This window comes from Podarcis cretensis (genome assembly GCF_951804945.1).
Source record: "Podarcis cretensis genome assembly, chromosome: 6".
Lineage (NCBI taxonomy): Eukaryota > Metazoa > Chordata > Lepidosauria > Squamata > Lacertidae > Podarcis > Podarcis cretensis.
Genome location: NC_137175.1, coordinates 71,621,237 through 71,648,735, shown reverse-complemented (window position 1 = coordinate 71,648,735; position 27,499 = coordinate 71,621,237). Strand labels below are relative to the sequence as shown.

The following is a 27,499-nucleotide window of genomic DNA, read 5'->3' as shown; positions in this document are numbered from 1 at the left end:
TAGTCTTCACTGAGTAGGCACGCATGTGAAGTGCGGGGAGGGGAGAAGAAGAAGAAAATGTAGAGGAGGAGCAGGAGTTTTTCACTCGTGGCTGTGAGGGACTGATCCAGCCAGCCAGGGGCTGGGAGAGGAGGAGGAGGAGGAGGAAAGAGGCGGGAGCAGTCAGGGAAGCGAAGCAGCAGCGACTGGGCTTTCCCAGTGCCGCTGCTGCCCTTGCGCCTTGCTCCCCATTCACTCGGCAGGAGCAGCAGCGCCACCGCGAGAAGCTCCTTAGCCCTCCGCTTGCGAATGGAACCATAACAAACCACCGAGGGCCCAATGGGAAGGACTCGAGAGAAAGAAACCGCGCGACAACGTTCCCAGCGCCGGCCCAGAAGGCAGCCTTGACCGACGGAGGGCGCCTCGGCTCGCCCAGGGGTTCCCCGCCCTCGCGCCGCCTTCGGTGGGGGAAGGAGGCAGCCCACGCCCACGCCGGCGGCTCTAGGGGCTGCAGCCGCCGCCGCCGCCAAAAAACGTCCGCCGTGCACCGTCCGGCTTGACGGGAAGGAGCCGGCGCCGGAGAGCGAGCGGGCGGGCGGCGTGGCGGGTGCCAGCCGGGCATGCGGGCAGGCAGCAACTGAGGCGCGCGCGCGCGGGCTGCTGTGGTGAGTGAGGGGCTTGCGCCCTGCCGTGAGAGGAGACGGGCAGGGAGTGGGGCAGGGAGGTAATAGGGAGGAAGGAAGGGTGACTGACACGCCTGTGGCTCCCCTCTCGGCGCCTTTTCCACTAGTGGAAGCGGGGTCCCCGTGGGAAGCTAGGAACTGCCAGGGGATCCGGACTCGAGCGCCGCCGCCGCCGCCGCCGCCGCCGCCTGCTTAAAGCGCCCCTGGCTTCGCGCGGAGACCAAACTGTTGCTTCGCCCAGCAGCGTCCGCCGCGGTGCTGAGGCGCGCGCGCGCGCGGAGGAGGAGGAGGAGGAGGTGGACAACGTGCAAAGCAAGGAAAAAGAGTTTTCTCCGGGGAGGTGGGGAGCGACGGGACAGCGGGGATCGCGAACGCGGGAGGAGTTTGGGCCACGGAAGGAGCATCTTCCCTTTTTCTCCTAGCGATGCTAGCACAGTTGCAAAGCTAAGCAGGGTCCGGTCCGGCTCCAAGTTGGGTGGGAGACCGTGCCGGAGATTCCTGCATGACTTAATGACCCTTATGGACCCCCTTGCAACTCTGCAATTCTATGATTTGCTTGCTTGCACTCTCCCTCTGAGCATGAGTGTAGCCAGGATTTATGTTAGGGTGGGGGGCAGGACACCCACCTGTCGCCCTCCTCTGTCTAGCAGATTCGGAATGAAATGTCTCAACAGCAGTTGTTTCAAATTAATTTCTTTTGAACCCAAGGTAGCTCAGAAAAATCTGTCAAAATCTTTCTACAATTTCTAAGTATTTTTATTTATTTACTTGATTTTTATGGTGGTGGGGGGGGCAGCCACCCCCCTGCCTCCCCTGGCTATGCCCATTCTTCTGGGTGGTGCTGTTTGGGGGATTGGGCCCCATCACCCTGCCCCGACAGAGCGAGAAAGCGTGAGTGAACAGACAGAAATGGTGGCTGCTCCTCCGTGGAGTTCCTGGTGGAGTTCCTGGGGTCACCTTTCGCTCCCTCTTGGTGACCCAGCTAGAGCCAGGCTTCCTTTCAGCACTGCCCAATGAGAGAAGGCTTTTTTTCCAGACTGGCAGCTCCCATCTTTTCTTACCATGGGCCATGATGGCTGAGGCTGATGGGAAAAGTTTGATCTGAAGGGCCACAGGTTTCTTCACCTTTGAGGTAGAGCCTTCCAGCGGTGCAGGCTGTCCCCCCCCCCCCCGCAGGGGCTCAAAATAATGAAACCTATTTGTCATATTGGGTGTGTGTGCCAAAATTTGTCCTTGCTCAGGCTGCCGTATTACCAAAATCCGCCCCTGCTTTCAGAGGGAGAGGGCAGGTGTGCAATTAGAGATGGGAGCAGCCGTGACCTGCCCTTGCCTTGTTAGCAAAGCTGGCAGGATTGCCAACAAGGGAAGAATGAACTTCTCATCACCACCACCACCAAGAAGAAGTGTGTTTAATTTAATGTACGGACTTCAGAGTAAGTGTATCATTGCAGCAGGCAATTGCCCATGTTCATACGCTCCTGTCTCTTGGCTACTAAATGCCTGTTTGTTGTTGTGATTGACTCTGATGCAGCCAAGCCAGGGCAGATGTTTGGGGTTTTTTTTGGTAATCCTCATCCACAATCCATTGAGCACTGCCATTTCGATTTTCCTCTGCAACATGTTTGGTTCTGATGAAGCCATTCTGGCATAAGCTCTTACCTTTGCTTTATTCATCCAACCACCTTGGGGCCAACGTAAAAGTGTTTTCTTCCCCCCCCCCTCTCTGTTTGCTGTTCCTGCATCCATCATTTGCTAATTTGGGGGTGGTATTCAACCACAGACTGGCAAATTCAGTTTGTGCAATTAAAGTGAACGTGGTGCTCTTGCACAACAGAACTACAGTGGTACCTCGGGTTATATATGCTTCACGTTACATACGCTTCAGGTTACAGACTCCGCTAACCCAGAAATAGTACCTCGGGTTGAGAACTTTGCTTCAGGATGAGAACAGAAATCGTGCTCCAGCAGCACAGCAGCAGCGGGAGGCCCCATTAACTAAAGTGGTACTTCAGGTTAAGAACAGTTTCAGGTTAAGAACGGACCTCCGGAACGAATTAAGTACTTAACCTGAGGTACCACTGTACTGGCAAATGCTCAATAAACAGCTGATGTTGTATAACCTCCCTGCAAACTCTGTGCAAACCAATCAGAACGAATGCTCAATAGACAGGTTGTCTTAAGTTAGGGCTGTGGCGCTGCCTTTGTTTTTGTGCTGAGTGCCTTGTCCCAGTCGCCTTTTCAATCACTTTGTGATCCCTAGCCAGCTCACTTCATGGGCAGGCAGTAGCACTGGAAAAGGCTGAATCCTTGGCTACTGGAGAGTGGAAAGAATTGCAATAAGGCTCCAACCCTGAGACATAATATTACTAACAGGAGTGGAACTGCCTTCTTTCGGGATGTATGTTTACAAGAGTGCCTGGACAGTCAGATATATTTAAACCAGGATCCAGTAATAATCCTGAGTGATTTGTAAGGCTGAAACCTAATCATTCATTTGGGTGACTGCAGACTGGGATTGAGATGGGGCTCTTGGGTGCATTGTTGGGCCGCAGATAAGATGCAAAGGGTTGGCTTCTTCCCTTATCTTGGACCTCCCTTGTGACAATCAGAGGGCGGCTCTTTAAGGAACAGTGTCCCTAAGGATGAGACTCTTTTTGTCAGCCATGCAAAGTATTATACACTTAAGCAGCCGTGCTAACCTAACCTCTGTACCTATATTCATTTGGAAGTTGGCTAATGGTACATAACATAAAATAATAATTGTGACTACAACAACAATAATAACGCCAATGAATTCGCGGCAATCCTTTCCATTTACTGTTCAGCGGGAAGGCTAGCAAATAGACATAATTGATTATAAGCCAGAGTTTGAAGTCACTGAGCCTTGTGGGCAAAAGCCTATTGCAAGGCAAATTGTTGGCTAATCGAGGTATGAAATAGAGTGGCACCAAGTGGAGATTAAATGCTCTAAGGTTCGGCACTGCTGAGGCCGATAACAGTGATGAATTCACTGTGTTATCAAATATAGCCAGGAGCTAAAGTCTCTCTCTGTGTGTGTTTTGCTACTTGCATTGTGTCTACCCTCTAAACTGCTCTGGATTTGAGAACTGTTCCGAGATTTTCCAAATTAAGGGTGGTGTGTAAATGATCTAAAAAAAATACTAAATAAAGTACATGCTTGTCTGAGAAATTTTTAGTAAAATTTCTGTAACACAATACTTGCAGCCTGTGGTGGCTTTTCATTGTAAGTGTGTTACTGGGGATGGTTGGATATTACTTCTTTACAGCATTAATTGCCTCTTCACTAAGGGTGGATCTACACACGGCGGGGGGGGGGGGGAGGACACACACGCTATAAATAAGTCAGAAATTAAATTTTTATAACGAAAGGGAAAAAAGCACTATGGAAAACCGCAAAGAATGTTCTTTGCTCTCCAGCGCCATCCTGTGTTGCATGCTTATAATGCATTCAAAACACTGTTTTCTGACTAATGGAGCTGAGTCCTAAGTCTGAGGACCAAGCTAGATGTGATGGCAGTGGAACCGTTCGTTTAAACAGGGCTCTTTTTAAACAAAAAGGGGACAGAACTTGGCAGCATAATTAGCTGGCCTCAGGGATTGTGGACTTCATTCCTTGCCTGCAGCTCACTTGCCTACAGTCTATGTCTCAAGGTGCTCCTTTTCCTCATTCCAGCTGTGAATAAAGTGCTTGGAGAGAGAGCGCAGTGAGGAGGCAGCCATTGGTTTGGGTCAGGATTCGGCATTCCTCACGCACATCACCCTTTTGCTGCTGAGCATATTCTTCCTGCCTTTTTTTTCTACATCAGGATTTGCACAATTTTCACAGAGCTGCAAGGGACCACAAGGACCATCTAGTCCAATCCCCTGCAATGAAAGGAATCTTTTGCCCAACATGGGGCTCAAGCTCACAACCTTGAGATTAAGAGTCTCATGCTCTACTGACTGAGGTACCTGTAGCTGATGGGCCAAATGCCGCCCCAAGTTCCCTCTGGCCAGATCTCAGATCTCATCATAGTCCACATTCAAGCTGGAATACGCCCCGTACTATGGCAATGATGCACGTTTGCATGTTTGCCGTGGTGCAAGATTGGCAGGCAGGTGGAAGCGTCAAGCTTTTGTGTGGCTTGATTGCAACGTCCTTTGCAAAGGTGGGAGTCAACCCCATCGTTCCACCCACTTTTGCCTCTGATCCCACCCACTTCACCTCTGGCCCTGCCAGCCGTTTGCTTCTGACGCTCAGAAGGTTATTTGTGAGAAAAAATGTGGTGCTTCAGCTGAAGAAGGGTCCCCACCCCTCTCCTGCTTCAAGAGGGCTTAAGAGAACAAGTCAACAGTGTAAACTTTTCCACTTTAAATTACATGCCCTTCATTCTTCCAGTGTAGTAAGAATAAGATTTTGCATACAGCAATCTGAACAAGAGTACTTCCGATACTGTTAATTTGTGTCAGAACAGTTGATGTTACAGGTAGGTAGCCGTGTTGGTCTGCTGTAGTTCAAGCAAAAAAAAAAAAAAATCCTTCCAGTAGCACCTTAGAGACGAACAGTTGATGTTATCTTTATTCTTGTTTATACTTACTGGGGCAGCAGAAAATTAGTCACACGTGTAAAAAATAGTTTCAACTGGTAGAAAAATTCTCCACCATGAGAAAGGACTCAGAATTGCTTTAATATGGCAGTCTTCCATGACATGTGACATTGGTCACATGCATGGCGTACATTTAAAGCACATGGCTACCCCCAGAGAATTATGGGAACTTTAGTTTACCCACACAGAGAGAGCTACAATTCCCAGCACCCTTGGCAAACTGCAGTTCCCAGGATACTTTGGTGGAAAGCCATGTGTGGTGTGGATATGCCCAGCCAACTCAAATGAAGTTTTTCTGTTATCTGCTCCATTGATATTGGACTTTTAATTTGTCTAAGCTGTGATTTGGATTAAGATATTGTCTGAAAGCCAAAGCAACCACAACCTAGGAACATTCTGAATTAAAATTCTACACCACGTGTCGCATTCTCCAATGAAATATTCTGGACATTATTCCCAACTCATTCCAGATACTTAATTATGCAATGTGTGAAATAGAGGAAAACATGCTTGATATAGTGCTTATGGCTTGATGGCTATTGATAGCAACATGGGTATTTTTATCTTTCCTCTCTTTATATAAGTTTTGGATGTGCACTGGAAAGCGAAACGAAAATATACCCTGTACCAGGCTGCAAATCCTAGATTTGTCTAGGTTGGACTCTTATTTTACTTTCAGTCCACTGTAATCAAGACATTTCAGGGACTTTGAAGGCGCCTGCTCGTGGCTTTACGAGATCAAAAATCACTTTGGCTCTTTTCCTGCTTTCAGAATGCAAACAACGTTTGCAGGCGTGGTTGGTGCAACTTTTGCACTGGCCCAAACATGCAGGCACAGACTCCTGTAATGAGGGCAGTGTAGATATAGGAATACCAGAGGGGCTGTGCCCCCGCCTACTCTGCTCATCTACTCCCCACCAGCCCCTCCAGAAGACACTTTTATTTGCTGTATTATCTGCCCAATCATCCCTACAGAGCCGGTGTGGTCGCGCTGGGTGCCACACTGCAGAGGCGCCAAACAATGCTGCAGAATGGAGTGCAGGAGGGACAGCTGGGATTTGAACCTGTGACCATCTGCATGCAAAGCAAGATGCGCTACCATTGAACTATGGCTCCTCAAGGTGTACATCGCAGTTTCTGAGCATGGAATGTCCCCTCTGGATCTTGGCAAATGTGCTTTTGCTGCCACAGGTCAATGAAGTTGCTCTTCTAAAATCTTGTATGCTTTTTTTTTGGGGGGGGGGGGGAGGAAAGCTTCATTTGCATTGCGTTCCCAGTACCAATATCTTCACAACTGATTCTGTATTGAATTGTCTAGACTAGAAGACAAGAGGCTGAGATACGGTGACTCTGCACAGCTGTGTATTGTTTTGTTGGCCGACATGTTGAAGTATCCAGTCATCCCGATCAAGGCTCAATCCAGTAATCTCTGCTGACTTCCAATCCTGCTCTCGGTATATACTGCCCGGGTGAAGAGCAAAGCTTAAGGGGGAAAGGATATGATGGTGACGAAAGGAGTTGGCACATACATATTTAGTAAATAGTATAGAGACCGGCTTTATAATGTCTTAAATGCTGAGATTGTTTCCTCATTACAGGCTGAGATGCCAACTCTTTCTTTAGTCCTCAACTCCGGGAGTCTTTAAATGAAAGCTTTGTCATGACGTTTTTAGGTTAGATGCCATGTATAGACTTCCTAAACCGTAATTTCAGAAGATCTTAAATTATGAAAGCCTCCAGAGTCTAAATTTGTGGTAACTAGAGATGTACTGGGTGTCTGCCCTTAACAGGTTTTAGCATGGCTGCAATAGCTTTGAACTAGAGGAGTATGGTACAAAAATGGCCCACAATGTCTAACATTAGCATTGCATAATATTGTCTTTCTGTGTGTGGCTTGTCTCTGTTGACTTTTAATTATTTACTCATGCCTGGGAAGTAATAAAGTGATGATAAGACACACTTGTGGACTGCTTTTCACTTGGATTATTCAAAGGTATCTTCTGTACAATATATTTAAATAGTCGCAGTATTCAGTAGACATTGTTACGATTGGCCAACACACCAATCAAACTAACTTGTCAGATGTTATGTGATCATGGTCAAATATTATCCAGTCTTTCAAACAGCTGATGATGCTTGAACAATTGAGGTTTTGCTTACTTGGCAGAAGTGCCTTTGAAAACCAGCTTTAAAAAAATGCTATTGCTTTCCATTATTTCTGTTTATAAATTTATTTTTCCTATTATTATTATTATTATTATTATTATTATTATTCTTCTTGGCACACTTTCATAGGTAGTTATTTTTGGGGAAATGTTAATAAATATTTCACAAAGTATTCCCCCCCCCAACTCTATCTTTTTATAAATTATAGAATCAGAGAATTGTAGAGTTGGAAGGGACCCCAAGGGTCATCTAGTCCAAAGCCCAGCAATGCAGGAATCTCAGCTAAAGCATCCCTGACAGATGGCCATCCAATCTCTGTTTAAAAACCTCCAGGGAGGGAGAGTCCACCACCTCCCAAGAGAGACTGTTCGACTGTTGAACAGCTCTTCCCGTCATAAAGTTTTCCCACATGTTTAGTCATGATTCCTAGGTAAGATCCTCCCCCTATTGTATGGGCAGGGTGGTCCCTCCCCCTACCTGGCCTGATCACCTTGGCAGCACCTCCCCAGGTGGGATTGAGCAACTGGTTGAGGTAGGCGGAGACCTCCAGGTATCCCACCTGGGGAAGGTGAAGCCAAGCCTGTGTTAATGGTGCTGCATAGGGTCCAGGGGGCTGCGCGCGACCACACAAAGGGCGCCCCCCATTTAATGTTGGGAGCGGTCATTCTTGTAACTTGAAGCTGTTGCTTCAAGTCCAGCCCTCCAGAGCAGGAGAAAGCAAGCTTGTTCCTTCTTCTATGTGACAGTCCTTGAGATATTTGAATGTATGTATGTATGGAATCCATAAATGTTTTGTGTCTTCATTTTTACCAGAAACCTTGCTTATTCCAGCGCAGGAAAGATATACTTATCTTTTTTTCTTCTTCTTAAAGAATAAGCCTGCATGTTCCAGTGTAAAAAAAAAAAAAGGGGGGGGGAGCCATTAATTTTGTGAACCAGCACTCCATCAGAGAGATCTGGTTGCAAACCCTTTCCCTACAAATCAATTTGCGTTTTGCATTGTTACACTAAGTGAAAAGTTAATGATTCATTGCTGTGTGTATAAGATGACCACATTATTTGTGCTTGCGGGTTTCCCACAGGCATCTGGTTGACCACTGTGAAAACAGGATGCTGTGCAAGAGGAGGCCCTTTGGCCTGATCCAGCAAGCACTTCTTTATGTGAAAGGAACATTATCAAACCCCAATCAAAACGTTTGTCTTCATATTTCACATTTATGTTGTTGTTTTCTTGGCGTTCTTGGTAGCTCCTCTAGTTCCACGCAGCTGCTTCTTCCGAGTTACCTATTGACTTAAAAGGTGTGATCGCACCCAGTGGCAGAGGAACCCTTTCTGGCACCCAGGGTGGGACACCGAGGGATGGGGCGAATCACCTGGCAGCGCACGTGTGACGTCCGTATGGACTGCGCATGCGCGGCAACCTGTACAGACGCCACGTGAGCGGCGCCCGTACTAACTGTGTGTGCGCCCTCGGCTGCTCTACAGCTGGAGGGGGGGCAGCTGGCCATCTTGTCAACCCCCCTCCAGAGTGGTGCCCAGGGCGGACCACCCCCTCCGCTCCCCTTCGTACGCCCATGATCGCACTCATGAGCTTGGCCATGTTGCTGAGAATGCAAGGACACTGATCCTCATAGCTGCTTCCCATCTCCCAATTTTGCGTCTTGGGAAGGCTCCTTATCAAGTCAGGGGGTGCAATTCAACATTGCACTTGTTCCATCTGTGCAAGACGTTCGGCTTGCCAGACAGAATGACACACCCACCCATCCACCCTGCATGCCATTTTAGGGGTTCTGCCCCCCACCCCCAAAGCCGTTTGCAGGGGATGTGGGTGGTATAAAGCACTACTGTACAAGATGAGCAGCTTTCTAGAGAGGATGTCATTATCCATTGTGCACTTCAGGACTTGAAACGCATGTGGGGTGGTGAGACCCACACCTTCAGCTGAAATCCTGGTCGGTGGCTCTGTGAGAATACAGCAGAAGCAAAGCAGAAAGTTGAGTACACAGTGTCTGTAAAGAACAGGCAGCATGTTCTTTTCCCTGCGAATAACAATGCAGGTAAGGCGTTTCTGCCATGGGAAAGTTCTGGTGAGGCATTATCTACAGAATTTCCCATAGTCCTGAAAACTAGACGGGACAGGGATTGCTTATACCCTCCTCTGCAAATAACATAAGTTCCACCTGACCTTAAAGGCTGTGCACTCAAACACACCTCTGGAAAAAGTACCGTAACATGCCCACCAATATCAGACCCTCCAAGTGTCCCTCTTTTTCAGGGTTAGTCCTGGATTTACAGCAGCCATCCTGGTTTCTGATTTGATCCCGGAATGTCCCACTTTTCTTTAGGACTTCCCTAATTTCATTGGAGAAATGTTGGAGGGTATGGAGTTATGCAACCCCCCCCCCCCCCCGAGCCAAGGAGATAAGTAACTGTACAATCTTTAGAAGACGTCTGAAGGCAGCCCTGTATAGGGAAGTTTATTTTAATGTTTTATGCTTTATTTTTTATATATGTTGGAAACCTCACAGAGTGGCTTGGGTGACCCAGTCAAATGGATGGAGTCTAAATATTATTATTAGTAGTAGTAGTATAGAATAGAATAGGATGTCCCTATTTTCATTGGGGGACACGGGTGGCGCTGTGGGTTAAACCACAGAGCCTAGGACTTGCCGATCAGAAGGTCGGCGGTTCGAATCCCCGTGATGGGGTGAGCTCCCATTGCTCAGTCCCAGCTCCTGCCAACCTAGCAGTTTGAAAGCACGTCAAGTGCAAGTAGATAAATACAGTAGGTACTGCTCCGGCGGGAAGGTAAACGGTGTTTCCGTGCGCTGCTCTGGTTTACCAGTAGCGGCTTAGTCATGCTGGCCACATGACCTGGAAGCTGTACACCGGCTCCCTCAGCCAATAAAGCGAGATGAGCGCTGCAACCCCAGAGTCGGTCACGACTGGACCTAATGGTCAGGGGTACCTTTACCTTTACCTTTACCTTTATTTTCATTGGAGAAATGTTGGAGGGTATGCAATATGGGTATTCAGCAACTATTTTGCATATAGCTACTTTTTGAAATATGGCAACCCTAAACTAGACTAGAAAAGTCAAGCGAGGGTGTATAAAAGTGTGTTGGGGGCAGAATCTCTACTAGCTATATTTGCCTATATTTGCCATGTTTGTGTAGGCTTCACTACTCTGTTTCACTCAACCCTTTAATTCAAGGGAAGCTAGTATGGTGCCTGCCAGATGTTTTGGTCTACAGCTGCTACAATCCCTGATCATTGCCCATGTTGAGTGGGGCTGATGGGGAGCCATAGTCTCACATCTGGAAGGCAGCATGTTGGCTCCCCTTTGCTTCAACTGCTGGTCCATTTGCAGGACAAGGCATCGGACTTCCCATACCCCAACACATATAAATAAGAGACAAATGAGGCTGGTTTTTTGGGTAAAAACAGGCCACAACTTTATTGAATACAGATGAAAGAGGTTTGGCGTGGGTATGGGGCAATCTAAATACTTCTGGCCCGCCAGCCAGAAGTGATGCGTGGTCAATCCAGGAGGGGGTTCCTAAGACTTACATCAAATAGGGTGACCCCCACAGGGACCGCCGTCTGGGGGAGTGTCTTCAGCCCCAGCCCCCTGGGCACGTGGACACGACCACTCCCCCTGGATCCCTTTAATGGGATACCCTAGTGTTTGGAGGGGCAGGCGGGGACTGAAACCTCCCCTCCATCCAAAACAAGGGATTGCCCCAATGCTCAACTGCCAGAGGTGAGTGGACTTGGTAAAACAAGTGTGCCTCTTTGAGAAACAAGCACGCAGGTCTGAATATGACGACAGCAGCCTATCTCCCTGAAATCCCAAATAAGGCTTTGGCCAAAATGCAAAGGACTGCTGCTAGTGAACCGAAGATGCTCCGAAGCGGATGAGCAGAGTGTGTGGTTTTGGAGGGTGAGAGAAGGAGGGGTAAAGTGAGATGAAATTAAGGGGTGGCAGAGATTTTTCGTGGAATCCCACAATGAAACAAATGAGCCCGTCCTTTTCCAACCTTGCAATTCTTCCTTGGGTAAGGAGGAACTCCAACGGATCACAGTCATGGCGGTCCAGTGCTCTTCCTCAACAAGAAAGGGTCTGGCTCAGAGGAGCCCCAAAAGCCAGCAGCTAGTCTTTGATTCAGTTGTTCTGAGGCCCAGAAAAAGGGCCAAAATGTTTGCATGGACTGACCCAGGGAAGGTTAACAGCACACATGTGATTCTTGACATGGTTGCTGGAGGCCTCCTTCCTCTGTTCATTTACCTTGGGCAAGGCTTTATAATTGGGTTGCTCAATCGAGCAAGGTAGATCAATCAAGCAAAGCACCCTCTCTGTTTATAGGGCTTCGTATCCCAAGGCGACGCCCGCCCTCTCTGTCTGGCCCTCAGGACTCTCCCCAGACCACACCACTTCTCCTGAGGCCATGTCCCTCAGCAGTCTTGCTTCACAGCCTCCTTGAGTGTGTTTTTTGCCTGACTGGAATGTGCCCTTGAACTCTGATGATATCTTTTGCTTGCCTAGATGAAGGGTGGGAGGTCTGTGTAGAAACCAGCATATGATACAAAGGTAAATTGTAAATATGTTGCCTCTGGCTCTGCACAAAAGCTTGTCCAGAAACAAAAAAAATGCAGTCCTCTGGCTGACGCACCATTGGCTACTACATTCCTTCCTCTTCCTTTAAGTCTTCAAACTCTGAAGTTACCTCACAGGGAACCTGATTCTTCATGCGCTTGCCAACACACTGTTGACAGGAACAAGAAGAGGACAGGATCAGACTGGTAGGGAATGAGCAACACTAGTGCTATTTGAGTAGCTATAGCAACTAGGGAGGAAAATTGTGAGTTCTATGGTTCGCAAGTGATAGAGGGATAAGGAGAGGCCTTGGTTGCATAAATTGTGGCAGGTCTGCTGCTCTTCCCAAAAGTAATGGCCTACCTGACTCAAAGGTGACGGCTTCAAGCTTAGCAAAGCATTCCCAACTTGCACCTTTCACTGCTGTGTACCAGAAGGGATTTCAGCAGGTTTACCTGGCATTATATGCTACATCTGCTGAAATGCCACTTCCTATACTTGGGGTGGACAGAAGGTAGGGTGGTAGATCTTTGGATGATTTGAAGTTGACCATCAAGGATGCTAAACTCCCAGTATTTAACAATGACAACAACAAAATGCCCCCGTCCCTCCACATTACAGTGCTGAAATGAAGGAAGCGGAAGCAAAGGTTACCAGGATTGGATTGTTGTGTGGAAGAGCTGCAAGGTCCATTCTGTTCTGGGATTTGGAACTATTTCCTGGTCGCAAAGTTCTTTAATTCTAAGTGGACATCTTTTGTACTTGGCTCCAGTTAGATCTTGGGGTTCAGTGGGGGGCGGTGAAATGAAGTTGGTTCTTACAAACTGAAGGCTGCTCTCACCTCTGTTCCACACAGCTGTTAGAAGTGTGAGAGCTCTGTTAATTTTTTTCAACCGACCACCCATGCGCTCTGCAGTATAAACTGGGAGGAATGGAGAACCTGGGTGTCTGTGTCACAATTAGCACACAGTGTGCACATTTTAAGTTAGAAACGTCGAGCGATGCCTGCTTAGCTGACTCTTGTGTGCCCAAATAAAGCTAGCAACCTAGGAGAGTGAAAATTATTACCTAGCATATAAATTACCGTATAGAGAATATATGCAAATATACATAACAAACACGACTCCTAGTGAAACAGAAGTTGCTTTTAAGGTTGCGGCAGAATTGCCACTCCTAATCTCTTAAACATTTGATTGATTGATTGATTGATTGATTGATTGATTGATTGCCCTGAAGGGTTTCCAAATGTTTCCCCTGAGGCTTGGGGGTTCTTAAAGAATGGGGCAGGACTCCTTAGTAAAACTAGGAAAGGCTCAGGTGCCTCTTGCTCATCACATCAAATATATGTGCTTGATATTGTGACCAATACGGTGGGATAGAAATGTAATAAACTTAGTAAATTCCATGTGATTAAATCCATGGACGGGACATTTGGGACATTTAATTACATAAATAAGCCATTTGTAAAGGCATTTATATATTTAATTTATGCTCTGGGGTTTTTTTGTTTTTTTTATATATATTAACGGGCACTCAGAATGTCTTGCCATAAAATGACAAAGAGTATCTGATTCGTTTGGAAGAGTGTTGAATGTGCTTGGATCTGGAGTCTGACACGTGGCTTGCTTGTGGCGTGCAGGAACTCTTAAAACGGGGCATGTCCACATAAGGACTCTACCTAAAAACATCAAGGTTCTGAAACCGGAGTAAAAGGCATAAATGTGCACATAAACGGATTTAGCTTGCCTGCTTCGCATAACCTGTGTATTTGCATGATTTGACTTTTGAAGGCGAGAAATATTTGTTTGGGACAGCTTCCTTATCCATGGCAATTCCAAGATGGCACCATTCCTATCCTCCATTTTTTTTAACCTTCCTTTCTTTTTCTCTCCCCCTTAGGATGCCATACTCTAATCCAGGATGAATGAATGTCACTATGATAAACGCATGGACTTCTTCTATAACATGAGTAACACAGCCACAGCAGATGAGTGGACGGGGACAACTCTCGTCATTGTCTTATGTTTTGGGGCCTTCTTTTGCCTCTTCATTTTCATCTCCAATTCACTGGTCATAGCCGCTGTGGTCAAAAACAAGAAGTTCCACTTCCCTTTCTACTACCTGCTAGCCAACCTAGCAGCTGCGGACTTCTTTGCAGGCATCGCTTATGTATTCTTGATGTTCAACACCGGCCCAGTCTCCAAAACGCTAACTGTTAACAGGTGGTTTTTGCGACAGGGACTTCTGGACACTAGCCTGACGGCTTCTCTGGCCAACTTGCTAGTCATTGCCGTTGAGCGCCACCTGTCTGTTGTTCGGATGAGGGTCCACAGCAACCTCACAAAGAAGAGGGTCACCTTTTTCATTTTGTTGATCTGGGCCATAGCTATTTTCATGGGCGCAGTGCCCACCTTGGGCTGGAACTGCCTGTGTGACATCTCAACCTGCTCTTCGCTGGCTCCTATTTATAGCAGGAGTTACTTGATATTTTGGACCGTCTCCAACCTGGGGGTTTTCTTCATCATGGTGGTGGTGTACATAAGAATCTACATGTACGTCCAGAGGAAAACGAATGTTTTATCTCCGCACACAAGTGGATCCATCAGCCGCAGGAGGACTCCAATGAAACTTATGAAGACAGTCATGGCGGTCTTAGGTAAGAGGATGTGGAGGCCAGATGTGCTTGTGTTGTATCATCATCATTCAGTTTGAGAAGGATGGTAGATCTTGGTTGAGCCACCTGTGGTTACATTTCCAGTGATTAGGGCCCACTTTGTCCTTATCGTAGGATGGGGGTTCTGGGATGTTGGGATGGAAACTCACCATGTGTCTTCAGCTGCAAAATCTATGTTCGTGGTGCCATGGGAGGCCTACACAGCCATTGACCTGATTATTGGCCTTGGGCTGCTTATGAATCATTAGGCTGCTTATGAATCATAACCAGCTTTAGTTTACAAAGTGGGTAAACAGAGCCATTTAAACTGCAGATGGAGGATGTATCTACCTGCAAGCTTCTTGCATTCCCAGCATGCTGAAAATTTATAAATGTGAGGCATGGTAACAACACCCTCCCTTCTTCAAATGCAATATCTTAGGAGGTGGCTTGTGCATTTCTCCTCCTTTAGGGTTTCTGACATTCATGCTGATAGCTTGACTTCACACCCAACCCTACTATTCTGCTCTAGGGTTTGTGGTAGTCATGCACAGGGATGGACAGATCTGTCAATTTTGGCTCTCTCGGTTCCTCATTTTTCCAGTTTTAAATTCGGTTCTCCACATTACTGCAGCCAAAAATAAAATCACCAGGAAAATTCACTAGCATTTTAGTGTGAATTCATAAACACATTTTTACATGCAGTTTTGACTACTTCTTTGCAATCATTTTCTCCTAATACAATGCATCATTTGCGTGTGTTTTTTTCTTTTATTAATATTGTATGTTCATTTTATGCACACTTTCCTCTAATATATGCATTTTAGTCAGCATTTGTTTAGTGGACTGCATCACAAAATTTGTAGAAGTTGCGTTTTGGTTCTCATATTGTTTCATAAAGTGCGAATTTGATAGCTTTAAATACAAGCTGAATTGAATTTTAATCCCATCCCTAGGTCATGCACAGGTGGTAGATACACTGACGGGAAACCTAAGAATTAGGAATAGCAGCAATATGTCTGATTGCATTAATTGGCACCAACAGCTTTGCAACAAAGAGCAAAAGATCCCAAGAGGAAGCCCAAAGTCTCACAAACTATATGAAGCTTGTTAGTATACTTGGTAGTAGTACAAGGAAAAAAATTAGGTTGGAATCAGGCTTTAACCTAAATATATGGTCATTTGAGATGAGTTGGAATTGCCTTCAGGCACACCAGCTCTTGTAAACTTGGGTGGGTGGGTAGGGAAAGAGAAGCTAGTTCACTCTTTCTGTCAGGCTAATAATAATAGTAATAATAGTAATAATAATAAATTTCTTACACACCCTTCACTCTAACGTCCTGGCCATAAATGATGTGGCTGGGCTGATGCCCTGGTTTTTAAAATTAAATAAACCAACCAATCTGTGGCCTTGTTAACTTTTGTTCACTGTGTCCCAAAATATTGAGATGGGTTCAATCTACTCCATAGATTGGCCCTTTAACCCTTTTTTGTGGTTATCCTTTCAGCTACAGCTTTAGGAAGGCTATAGGATGGGTATGATTTGAGTAAAATGGGGATGGGAGTTGGGTGCGTGTGGAACTTGGGGGTTTCATTAAGTGCCTTTTACCGCAATTCAACCACAGTATTAAGAGGAAGGTTTGGTCCCTTCCAACTTGAAATGCAGTCCTTTTATAAGTAAGGCCAGTCTAGAATCTCTCTGGTGGTTTATTGGCACTGTGATAGATCTTAACTTCTCCTGTTTATAAAGCGTATCACCTTCTACCCATTCCCTCTCCCCAGAGCTCATTCTCCTCACAATCATTATATTGCTCTGTCCCTAGTGCCCAGGTTCTGAAAACCTGCTGAGATGGAGCCTCTATTCTAATTACTGGCAGGTGAACCCTGTCCCATGATTGGAAGACTCAGAATACAGCTTCCTTCCCTGATGTAGTACCTTATTGTTTATCTTGGGCTACAACTTCCTGTTGTCCTTGGCCATGCTAGCTAAGGGGCTGATGGGAGCTGCAAGCCAGAACATCCGGAGGGCACCACGTTGAAGGTTGGGGAAGGCTGTTATACAGAACGCCTTTATATCCAAACCAAATCTAGTACTGAATTTTCATTCTCACCTGCTTGGGCATCTACTGTGTGCAGTGCAAATATTATAACAGTCAAGGAATGCTAAGTGAGATGAGGTGACCCTGAGCATCTTGCTGTGGCTGTTACTCATGTTGCAATTGCCTGTCAGGCACCGAATAGCTTCTTTCATAACCATGCCATGTCCTTTTCACAGGAGGTAACCAAAGAAAGCATTGCTCTGGCTTGGGGGAGACCGCTACTGACCCTATTGTAACATTGCAAGATATCTGTAACATGGAGGACAGCCTCTCTTTTCATAGTCCAAATGCTTCGCCCATTTATCTACTGAATGCCAGGCCCAAGGACTCTGCTGCTTAGGTCTGGCATCAGAATTTCTCAAGGAGGCCTTGTTTTCTCGTAGCGCAACACAAAGTATGTGTGGGAAAGGCGGAGGGGGACGGGGACCCAGCTATTAGATCTAAACAAATACATTGTGGTTGACATAGTGAATTCAAAGTAGGGATTGTCTTCTACAATACAGCTGTCCCATTGCGAGGCACGTTTGTTTTTCCACTGGGTCAATGCAGCTGATTTTAGTAGATACAAAATGATAGCTTTGGGTAGAGCAGCCCCCCCCCAACTTGGGGCTCCAGCTGCTTTTGGACTACAATTCCCATCGTCCTTGACCACTGGTTCTGCTAGCTAGGGATGATGGGAGTTGTAGTCCAAAAACAGCTGGAGATCTATGTTTGGGAAGCACTGGGGTAGATGGACATAGCAAGCTGCCTTATACTGAGTTAGGCCATTGGCCCATCTAGTTCAGTACTGTGTACTCTGGCTGGCAGCAGCTCTCCATGGTTTCAGATGAGGTTCGTCCCAGCGCTACCTGGAGATGTCAGGGATTGAACCTGGGACCTGTTGTATGCAAAGCACACTTACCATTTTACCACTGAGCTATGGCCCTACCCCATATAGTCTTATATTATTGACTATTATCATTGGTAGGAGGCAACACAATCTGTTTGCTTAAAACCATGATGTGCATTCTGGGAGGTTAAAAATCCTCCCACACCTCTCCCTTTTCTTCCCTGGGTGGTTTACATTTCCTCTCCTTCTTTTCCCTGCCTGTTTGGACATGCTGGGAGACAGGTTACAGAACACCAGAACCAACACAGTCCCAGCAAAAGCTTTGCTCTCTTATTCGTCAAATCTTACGCATCTATAGCATCAAGATGTGTTTTGAGCCATGGTTTGTTCAGGCTTCTTAGCCCCATAATTTTTCTTCAGGAATGCCGAAGTCACAGTAAAAAGCAACAGCACCTTTCTCTTACTGCTGAGTAATCCACAATAAATGACCACACTTCTGATATCAAAGAAAGACTTTCTAAAGTTAGAGGGTGTGGGAATTTCTTTTTAGTGACTTTTAACTATACTACTACAAGGAGCAGGTTACAAATGGAAGAAGGGCTTTATGGTTTGGTTGTGTGTACCTAGATAATTGTATTTCGGGGGCTTTGTGGTTTGTTTGTTGATGTGTGTGCGTTTGTGTGCGTGCATGTGCACAGATGCATTGCATCTCCCATCTCCTGATGGCTGGAACATGTCCACTGTGAGGGGCATATCTTCAACCCCCTCAGTGCAGTACTTCCTCTTCCTGTATGAGGGAACGTCATCCATTCACTTATAAGGGAGAGGACAAAGAAGTCCAGTGGTACCTCGGTCTACGAACTTAATTTGGTCTGGAAGTCCGTTCTTAACCCAAAACATGCTTAAACCAAGGCGCGCTTTCCCTACAGGGGCTGGTGCCCTTCCACCGTACGGCTTCCAAGGCAACGTTCGCTAGCCGGAACACCTACTTCCGGTTTTGCGGAGTTCGTTGCCCAAATAGTTCGTTAACAGGGCTGTTCATAGACCGAGGTACCACTGTACACCTAGTGGGGAGTGGGCTACTATCTTGGGTCAATATCAAACTTGCCGTTGGTGATTCTGGTTCCTAGAGTTCCGGCCGGCTTTTGCTATATATTGGATGTGACCTTGATTGCGCCCTTTTGATTTTGTCAGTGGAGAATCCTTGCTTAGAGCTAACTTCTCTCTGCGTAGCCTGAGGCCTTCTGATGCCATTTCAGATTGTGGTGCCAATCAGGGACCGCCCCTCCAGATCCTATTAAGACTGCTACCCCTGTGCTACAGTGAGGCATAACCTTTAAAAATTAGTTTTTAAATACAGAGAAGATGCAACCCTAAATACCTACCGCAAGCTTTTGAACTCTATATATCTACGACCCCCACACACAAAACTATTGCACTTTTTACCAGCGAATACTGTTTTCCTGTCCTGAATACACAGTGATACCAAGAACTTCAGTTGCTGAATTTCTGCAGTCATTACAGGGGCAAAGAGTCTTGCCAGGGAAAGGGGGCTTCAACCCTAATTCTGAAAACTTGTAGCGGCAATTGGTTTTTATTACTTAGTTTTTAAAGATACCTGAGCAGGAAAGCAAGTAGAACGAATACCCAATAAGCCTTCCTCAAATAAGTACTGCTAACAAGAATTGCAATTGCCTCTGGATGAAAGGTTCCCAAAGCATATATTTGCACTGATTCAAGTAAGTTTTGCTGCCTTTCAGTGGGAAAGCAGAACCCGCTGGTGCAAACCGCTTATAAAATAATGCACTGCTGTGACTTTACCCAGCTCATACCGAAATGGATGGCAACGCTCTCCATAAATTTTGGCAGGGTCAGATAAGGGCTTAGTTTCGCAGTAAGCTATAGCCTATTAATTTGCTCAGGAGCGCAGCATTTTCACTCCAGTCAGACGTCATGCCAGTTGCTTTTCAGATGTTTCTGATTCCTTCTCCTATTATGTTGGGAGATTAGAATCTAGCTGGGTTTCTTTAAATGACAGTTTCCACTCTCTGGAAACTACGTATTTTAGTCACAATGCCTTCAATTTATTTTGAGTGCCTTCCTTTTTTATCTGAAACGGTTTTCTGGTTGTCAGCCGTTGAAGATGTTTAGACTTGTAGCCTGTGTGAGAATTCATTTCATATTTCCATTTCCTAGAAAACAGACCAGAAATGGTTCTGCATTATTGCCAGTCTGCCTGCTTCTTTCTGTTCCAACGTGATACCATCATCTAGATTACAAGAACCCTTTCTAGGCTGCCTTTTTTCAGCATCCTGTTTTCCAGAGCAGCCAACCTGATCCATAAATAAGGGCTAGCTGACCCTCTTATTCTGCTGCTCTCCAGCAGCTGGCATTCAGAGCCATGATGCCTCTCATCTTGTTTTACAGCCACCAATAGTTGTATCCTCCTCCCCTACAAAAAACTTTCCAATTTGATAGTCCTCATTCAGTACATCTTTTTTTATTTTTTAAATGCTTTTTAATAAATTTTCAGAAACAAAGTCAAATAAAAAATAAACTCTTACATTCAACATTTTAGTATTTTCTTATTTACCCTGCGCTTTGTTGCGCTTGGACTTCTTTCCTTCCCTGCTTCGGCTTTCACAAATTAACGTCCACTCTTACAGATTCTTATTTACACTCCATCCACATCACAAGATTTATGTTAACCCTGCTACAGTTTTTAAGCTTCTACAATTATTCCGTATATACACAACAAATTTACTCCACTCCCCTTCAAACTTTGTTACTTTTTGGTATCTAATCTTATAAGTCATTTTCGCCAACTCAACATATTCAAACATTTTCATCTGCCACTCTATTAAAGTTGGAATCTCCTGGGTTTTCCATTTCTGGGCCACAAGAATCTTAGCGGCGGTCGTGGCATACATAAATAACTTACAATCCTCTTTTCTTACTTCATCTCCTATTATCCCTAGCAAGAAAGCCTCTGGTTTCTTTGGGAATGTGTATTTAAACAGTTTTTTCATTTCGTTATTGTCAGGGGTTCAGGAGCAGAGACACAGGGGAGAGAGGAAACGGAGAGCGAAGGGGAAGAATCTGAGGGCAGCGCAGGGGAGTATGACAGTGGCCCGAGAGATTCCATGAGCTTCTCCAGCGATTCAGAAGATTCCCAGAGGGGGGCGCCGATGGCCAGGGCAAGGGGGGTCCCAGGGGGGACACACCAGAAGCAAGGGGCCAGCGGGGACTCCCAAAGCAGCAGCGGGAGATCAGGACCAGTTCCCCCACCAGAGCGGAGTGGGGGGGAAGAGTCCCATGAATCAGGGCCAGCGTCTCCTCCAGTAGGGAGAGAAGATGAGTCAGAGCTGGCCACGCCTCCATCGCAGAGTGAGGGAACGGAGGGGAAGTCAGGTCCAGCTAGCCCCCCCGAGGGGGGAAGCAGTGACAGGAGCAGTGTAATGGTCAGGAGAAAGGTTGCTGGCTGGGTGCGCGCGCCAAGTTCAAATGTACAGGCGCGCGGGACAGCAGGAAGCACGGATTGGGAGCACGCCGGAGGCAGGGGGAAGAATCCGGGGACTCAGCATCAGAAGAGTCCAGAAAGGGCAACACCCCAGCGGACAGGTGGACCCAGAGGAGGAAAGAGCAGAGGAGGAGGTGGAGCAAGGCTAGAGTCTTAAACTGGTGTCTGGGGGGTGGAGATTCAGACGGAGCTTCAGCGGTCTAGGGTTTAAGACGTAGGGCTGCACGCCGCGGCTTTGAAATCGAAACTGCGTTTCAATAAAGACTTTTGTATATAACAACGGACTGGCGTTGGTCCTTTGTGAGCTGGGACCTCGGGCAGCCCTGACAGTTATATATCATATCCCATTTTTTTTCATTTTTTCGCATGTCCACCACATGTGGAAAAGTTCACCATCCTTTAATTTACACTTCCTCATTCACTACATCTTGTGGCAGTGAGTTCCTTGGCTTAGCTGTGCTCAGTGGGAAGAGGCACTTCCTCTGTCCTGGCCCACATCTCCACTTTTCAGGTTTACTGGTTGACTCCGTGTCCCAGAATTACGAGAAAAAGAAGAAAAACTCTTATCCGCTCATTGTCTAGCAAATTGTCTAGCAAATAGCAAATATTTCCACCGAGTCAATTTTATCATGTGCTCTCACATCTTTGGATAATGATAGCTGTCTTCTTGGGAGGCTCACCCAATTGAGAGGTGGAGAAATTTAGATAACATTAGACAGAAATTACTTGCTGTGGTTGCCAGTTCCATTGACCTACGTGTGCAATGTCTGTGTTACTCTGACCCTTGGACAGATAGGGGAGAGCCCTATCATCGACCCTTTTGTTCTTCTTCTTGCTCCTTTCCCCTCGTGATTCCCCGCTCCCACTTGAGTTTCCCTTAAGAACACAGCATGGATCCCAACCCACAATTCCATAGTCCCCAGCTTTTTGTTTGTCCTTGATGTGATCAGATCCAGATTTAGCAGAAAGTGATCCAGATAACTGCTTGTCTATTCAAGTATCCACTCAACAGATGCTTCATTGGGTTTTATGGTTGTGTTGTTCCCTCCTTTTTCCTCTGAAATGAAGCCTAAAGTAGTTAATAAGTACAATTAATCAATTGCACAAGTAATCTATGAATAGAGGCACAGTGGTCCAATGTGCACGTAATGCCAAGCCATGGTTTAGTGCACAAGCCTTTGCAAACCTAGGCGATACTTTGGGCTCAAGCACTCTCCTCTTGTGTACCCCCTGCAGTCAGGAGGCAGAATTCAGTATTCAGTTGCACTTTAAGCAATCCAGGTGATCAGGAATTCACTGTGCTTTCAGTTTCATTCCTTGCCATGTGAACTAGGAATCGTGGTTTAAAAGGCGCACTCATCAATTTTAAAACAAGCCAACTTCAAACAATGGGTTGATATGAGGCTGGCTTGTTTAACAAGTAGGTGTTTTAAGTGGCGGCTGGATCGTGATATAGAGGTTTATAAAATAAAATATTTTCTTCCTTTCTTATAATAGTAGAACTCAGGATCACCTAATCCGTTGACTATAGGTTTGCAGGCAAGAAAATAAAGTGTATCTTCACGCAATGTGCTGTTGTCTCATGAAATTCACTACTCTTCCATACTCTTCTAGACTCTCAAAAGTTTGTAAGCATGCTCAGACCTTGTTGAGCTACACACCCGTGGTGGAAAGCTCTATTTAGCCAGTGCAGCTACAGTCGTATCTTGGTTTTCAAACAGCTTAGTTCTCGAACGTTTTGGCTCCCGAATGCTGCAAACCTGGAAGTGAGTGTTCCGGCTTGCGAAGTATTTTTGGAAGCCTAACGTGTGACGGGGCTTCTGTGGCTTTCAATCAGAAGCCTTGCTTTGGTTTCCAAATGTTTTGGAAGTCAAACGGACCTCCAGAACGGATTCCACTCGACTTCCAAGGTATGATTGTAAATGGAAATGTCACCTATGGTAGGAATACACATCTAAGGATGAATAGGAGGTCATGTTGAGTGAGCTTTCAGCGGTCTCCTGTTGGCTGCTCTTCAAAACACAGGACAGGACTGGATGGATCTTTCATCTGATCCAGTAAGTGTTTTTTCCCCATGGTCTAGATGCTTCACTGCATGTAGCTTGCGCAGAAGCATCGCAGTGAAAAATGCAAAGCAGCCTTTTGAAAGGAAAGGAGGTGACATTCCAGGCAAGTCCACACATGACCTTGGTTTTTGCTAAGCTGAAGAGTGATTGGCAGTCTGTCCTAACATGCTTATATTTGAGCAGAAATGATGCTTGCAGAAACCAAAAAGCAAATAAAAGGTCTCTCTCTTCGTATAAATTCGTATCGCCTACGTCTATATAGCTTACACTGACATTTTTTGTATTGTGCAAATGAACTGAGTAGCTGTTTCAAAAGTGATCGAGATGTACTTGGCACTGGCCTTGTCCTGTACATGGAATACAGGGAGGGACAGGGCAGAGCCACACCATACAGTTGAAGTACATTTAAAGCACCTCAACCCCCCCCCCCAAATCCTGTAGTTTTCACCTCATAGAGCTACAGTTCACAGTACCCGTGTCAAACTTACAGTTCCCAGGATTCTTTGAGGAACGCCATGTGCTTTGAATTTACGGCATTGATCTGCCCACTGTTAGGTCTCACCGCCATATGCATTTCTTACAATGCCTGCAACACTGATAGGGGAATTGAAATAAAGCTGCCCATTTCAAGGTGACTGCGGGATTGGGATTTGAACTCTTGTCCCCGTTCAGATTCGGTTTCCATTGCCCTACATTTGCATGGTTTGTGGGCGGGGAAACAGAGCGCTGGCATAACTTGCTGGAATATTTCTTTGCCGGCTTTAGGGGAGAAGGGAAAAGGCTTCCTAAAATGTAAGCTTTTGACTTTGATTTTTTTAAAACAACAACAACAACAACACATAAATGGGTAGCACTTCCTCTGTGCGTCTTCTGCAGCCTGCCTTTTGTGCAGAGCTGTAATTTTCCTATTTTTGTAAACTAGGCAGCAATTGTGGCTTGAGCTAAGCACATGCTGGTTTGTGCATTAGCTCTGGCCTCCCTCCCTCCCTCCTTCTCTTTCTCTCTCTTTTTGCACTAAGAAGCATGGAATGACAAACCGGCAATGCCGGCACCAGAGATGAAAGAGCAATACAATTAGCCTGTTCCATAAATATTAATTGAGTTTGTCTGTTTTACTGTGTGGTTTTAGTCTCCCTGATTTGTTAGTTGCTCTGGGAACCCAGCAGGGTTGATGAACGAAATACAAATTTATGAAATAAAAGAAATGCAGTGCTTGTGTGTGGTGATTCATAGATTCTGACCAACGTCACCAACCTGCATGCTTGGCTGGTCTGCACATTGTTCCGGGAGGTGCTTTGAGACAGGAGATAAATATTGCAAATGGGTTGTTGCACTATCACAAATGGGCGACGAACCACAGTTTTTCTCAACTTATTGCAAGAAAGAAATTCGACTCGGTTTGCACTTGAAGGTGAACTTCCCAAATTTGCACTTTTTGAAACAATGCTCAAATTGAAACACAGCCATCCTTCAAAATCCAAATTTCTCTGAATTTTGCAACGTGGTTTTCCATGCATATACCAGGGTTGCTGAGGTCGGGGAGAAGGATGAACCAGTGTTTGTCTTGATCAGCAGCTGCCTCCTCCAGTGACGGCTGTGAAGGAAGCATCCCATGGCCTTTCCATGGCCACAGCTACCAGCTTCCTCTCTTGGGCAGCTCAAAGCAACTGCTGGAGAGCAGGCAACGAGGAGTAGAGGCTGCTATCGCCAGCAAGGCCCAGTCCCGTTTAATGTGCTGGCTCTGAAGGGCAGGCAGAGGGTAGGGCTACCCTGGGCAGGAAGAAAGGGGGAGTGGAGCAGAATCTCTTTTCTTCTTTTAATGCTTTGTATGCCCATGTCTAATCTTGCTCCTTTCTAAAATTTATGTACAGTGGCACCACAGGTTAAATACGCTTCAGGTTACAGACTCCGCTAACCCAGAAATAGTACTTCAGGTTAAGAACTTTGCTTCAGGATGAGAACAGAAATCGTGCTCCGGCGGCGCGGTGGCAGCAAGAGGCCCCATTAGCTAAAGTGGTGCTTCAGGTTAAGAACAGTTTCAGGTTAAGAATGGACCTCTGGAACGAATTAATTACTTAACCCGAGGTACCACTGTATTGGTACATGTTTTTCATTTTGTAAATCTACCAAAGAATAAAATAAAATCTGGATTAAGTGGTTTTCTCAAGACAGTGGAGGGTGGGTGTTCTGTGTCCCATTGGTGTGGTGGTGGTGTAGATGTTCTGTGGCAGGGGGAGGTCTGTGTGGCAAAAAATGGGAGGTTGAGGGGGGTCAGTTGAGGGGCAAGTGAGAAATGTTCCTGTTTTCATCTGAGGAATATTGGAGGCTATGTAGTCCTCTTCGTCTTGTCCTAAGCCCAAATGCTTAATGCAGCACAATACAAACAAACAAACAAATCCAAACAAATTGAAACAAACAAACAAACACATCCATTCTCTCTCTCTCTCTGCTTCCTTCTCTCTCTGATAGGTGCCTTTGTCGTGTGCTGGACTCCTGGCCTCGTCGTCCTTCTTCTCGATGGCTTGAACTGCACTCGTTGTGAGGTACAGAATGTGAAGCGGTGGTTCCTCCTCCTGGCCCTTCTGAACTCTGTCATGAACCCCATCATTTACTCGTACAAAGACGATGAGATGTCGAGCACGATGAGGCGCATGATCTGCTGCTCTTTTGAGGAGAGGCCGGAGCGCCGGTCTTCGCGGATCCCCTCCACGGTGCTCAACAGGAGTATGGACACCTCTAGTCAATACTTAGAAAATGGCATCACCCAAGGGACAATCAGTGGCAAAGGAAACACCTGAGCCACACTCTCTCATTCTTCCTCCTTAAGAAGTGGACTGTGGCTTGTGCGGCAGATGCAAGCGGACTAAGCACTGAACCAGCTGAGTTCATAATCCCGAAACAGCAGAAGTGTATACTCTGTGTGCCAGGAAACCCAAACCCCAGTGTGGCCTGACATCATTGTAAATAATTATTGGATGAGAGGGGGAATATGCTGGAAGGGATGGAGAAGAATAGAAGGAGCGGACTTATTCTGCAGTGTGTGTTTTTAAAGTTGGAAAACTGTACAACCGGCATTGTGGAGTCCTCATTCTTCAGAGGCCAAGTTACCACTGTGTGTGGCATATACCACTACAGACTGCTGAGATGAGGCTGGCTCTCACATCTAAATGCTTATCTGTCTATATCTATTATCTATCCATCTATCATCTCCACATAGAGAACTAGGATATCAGGGAGAAGAGTTGTAAACTAACTTTCTGATTCATGTTTTAATTCTCTCCGTGGAAATATTTTTGTTTTATTTTATTTTAGTTTTTGTATGGAGGGCTATTCAATACTGTGAGATCCAGACCAAAGTTGCAGCCTGTCCCTATGCATGTTTACATTGGAGTATGTGCCATTTTGCTCAGTGGGGGTTTGCTTCCAAATGATATGCATTGCTTCGGATTGCAGCCCTAAAGCCCTTTTGAACTCAGTGGGACTTGCTCCCGAGTAACCATATATCGGACTGGGCTCTTCAGTCTCCTGTGTGGTACGGTGTTGGTGCTCCTCCAGTAAACATTTTTATTTTTCATGGCATAACAGGGTTGCAAAACCAAAACAGCTCTTCTTCATGTTTATCTAGTGCCCCTGCCCCATCCCAGTAAATGTAATGATTTCTGAGCATCCTGACTTTCCTTCCAAGCCGTGATTATGGGGTGGGGGAGTTCAGGAGATTTCTGCAATAAACTAATTGCACGCAAAGGCAGCCAGTCTCCCAATAACATATTATTCCGTGCGTATGCAACATTTGTGACTTGTTCGTAGGGACAGAACTGTTTGCTTTTAAAGAAACAAGCCAAATAATCACTGACTGCTTCAGTTGAAGGTGGGACAATGAGGATTGATGGCAGTATTTTTAAGCCTCTGATCTTACCTTTCAGCTGTCACAAGTTCAGGCCTGAGTTGCTAGCACAAAATATGTTGGAAGTTTGGTTATTAAATTTGAGTTTCTGAAAAGTCCCGGCTTAAAAAAAAAAGGATTTAGACTATTGTGTGGTGACCTGTATAAAGAGACATAAGCAAGAATATTTGTGCACTTTGTGGTTTATGGTTTGAATCCTTTCAAGTTAGTGAGGGAAAAACTTCTTGCAAAGGCATGGGATCATACTTTTTGTTATTTCAAATTATTTTTTTATGTGCATAGATTAATTTTCACACTGTACTTTTTAAGTGGTTTTATCTCCTGTGAACTGTGTGTGAGATCAGTGGTATACTTCAGGCGATGGTCCAGAATTGTAAATAAATGCAATGCTTTATA

At 45.9% G+C, this 27,499-nt stretch overlaps 1 protein-coding gene across 2 annotated transcripts; it reads left to right on the top strand.

Moving 5' to 3' along the window:
- Positions 1 to 154: 154 nt before the first annotated feature.
- On the top strand, positions 155 to 27,499 carry LPAR3 (lysophosphatidic acid receptor 3). 2 transcript variants are annotated; one of them, XM_079981659.1, is made up of 3 exons: positions 155 to 644; positions 13,932 to 14,688; positions 25,669 to 27,499. In XM_079981659.1, the coding sequence occupies exons 2-3, from the start codon at positions 13,953 to 13,955 to the stop codon at positions 25,995 to 25,997; spliced, it is 1,065 nt and encodes a 354-aa protein (XP_079837785.1). In that variant the 5' UTR covers positions 155 to 644; positions 13,932 to 13,952; the 3' UTR covers positions 25,998 to 27,499. The 2 variants fall into 2 exon arrangements, with proteins under 2 accessions (XP_079837785.1, XP_079837786.1); XM_079981660.1 differs by lacking the exon at positions 155 to 644 and adding an exon at positions 11,987 to 12,026.

Coding starts and splice junctions, on each gene's coding strand:
- LPAR3 (XM_079981659.1), top strand. CDS start 13,953: ATGAATGAATGTCACTATGATAAACGCATGGACTTCTTCTATAACATG. Junction 14,689..25,668: donor GACAGTCATGGCGGTCTTAG/GTAAGAGGATGT, acceptor TCTCTCTGATAG/GTGCCTTTGTCGTGTGCTGG.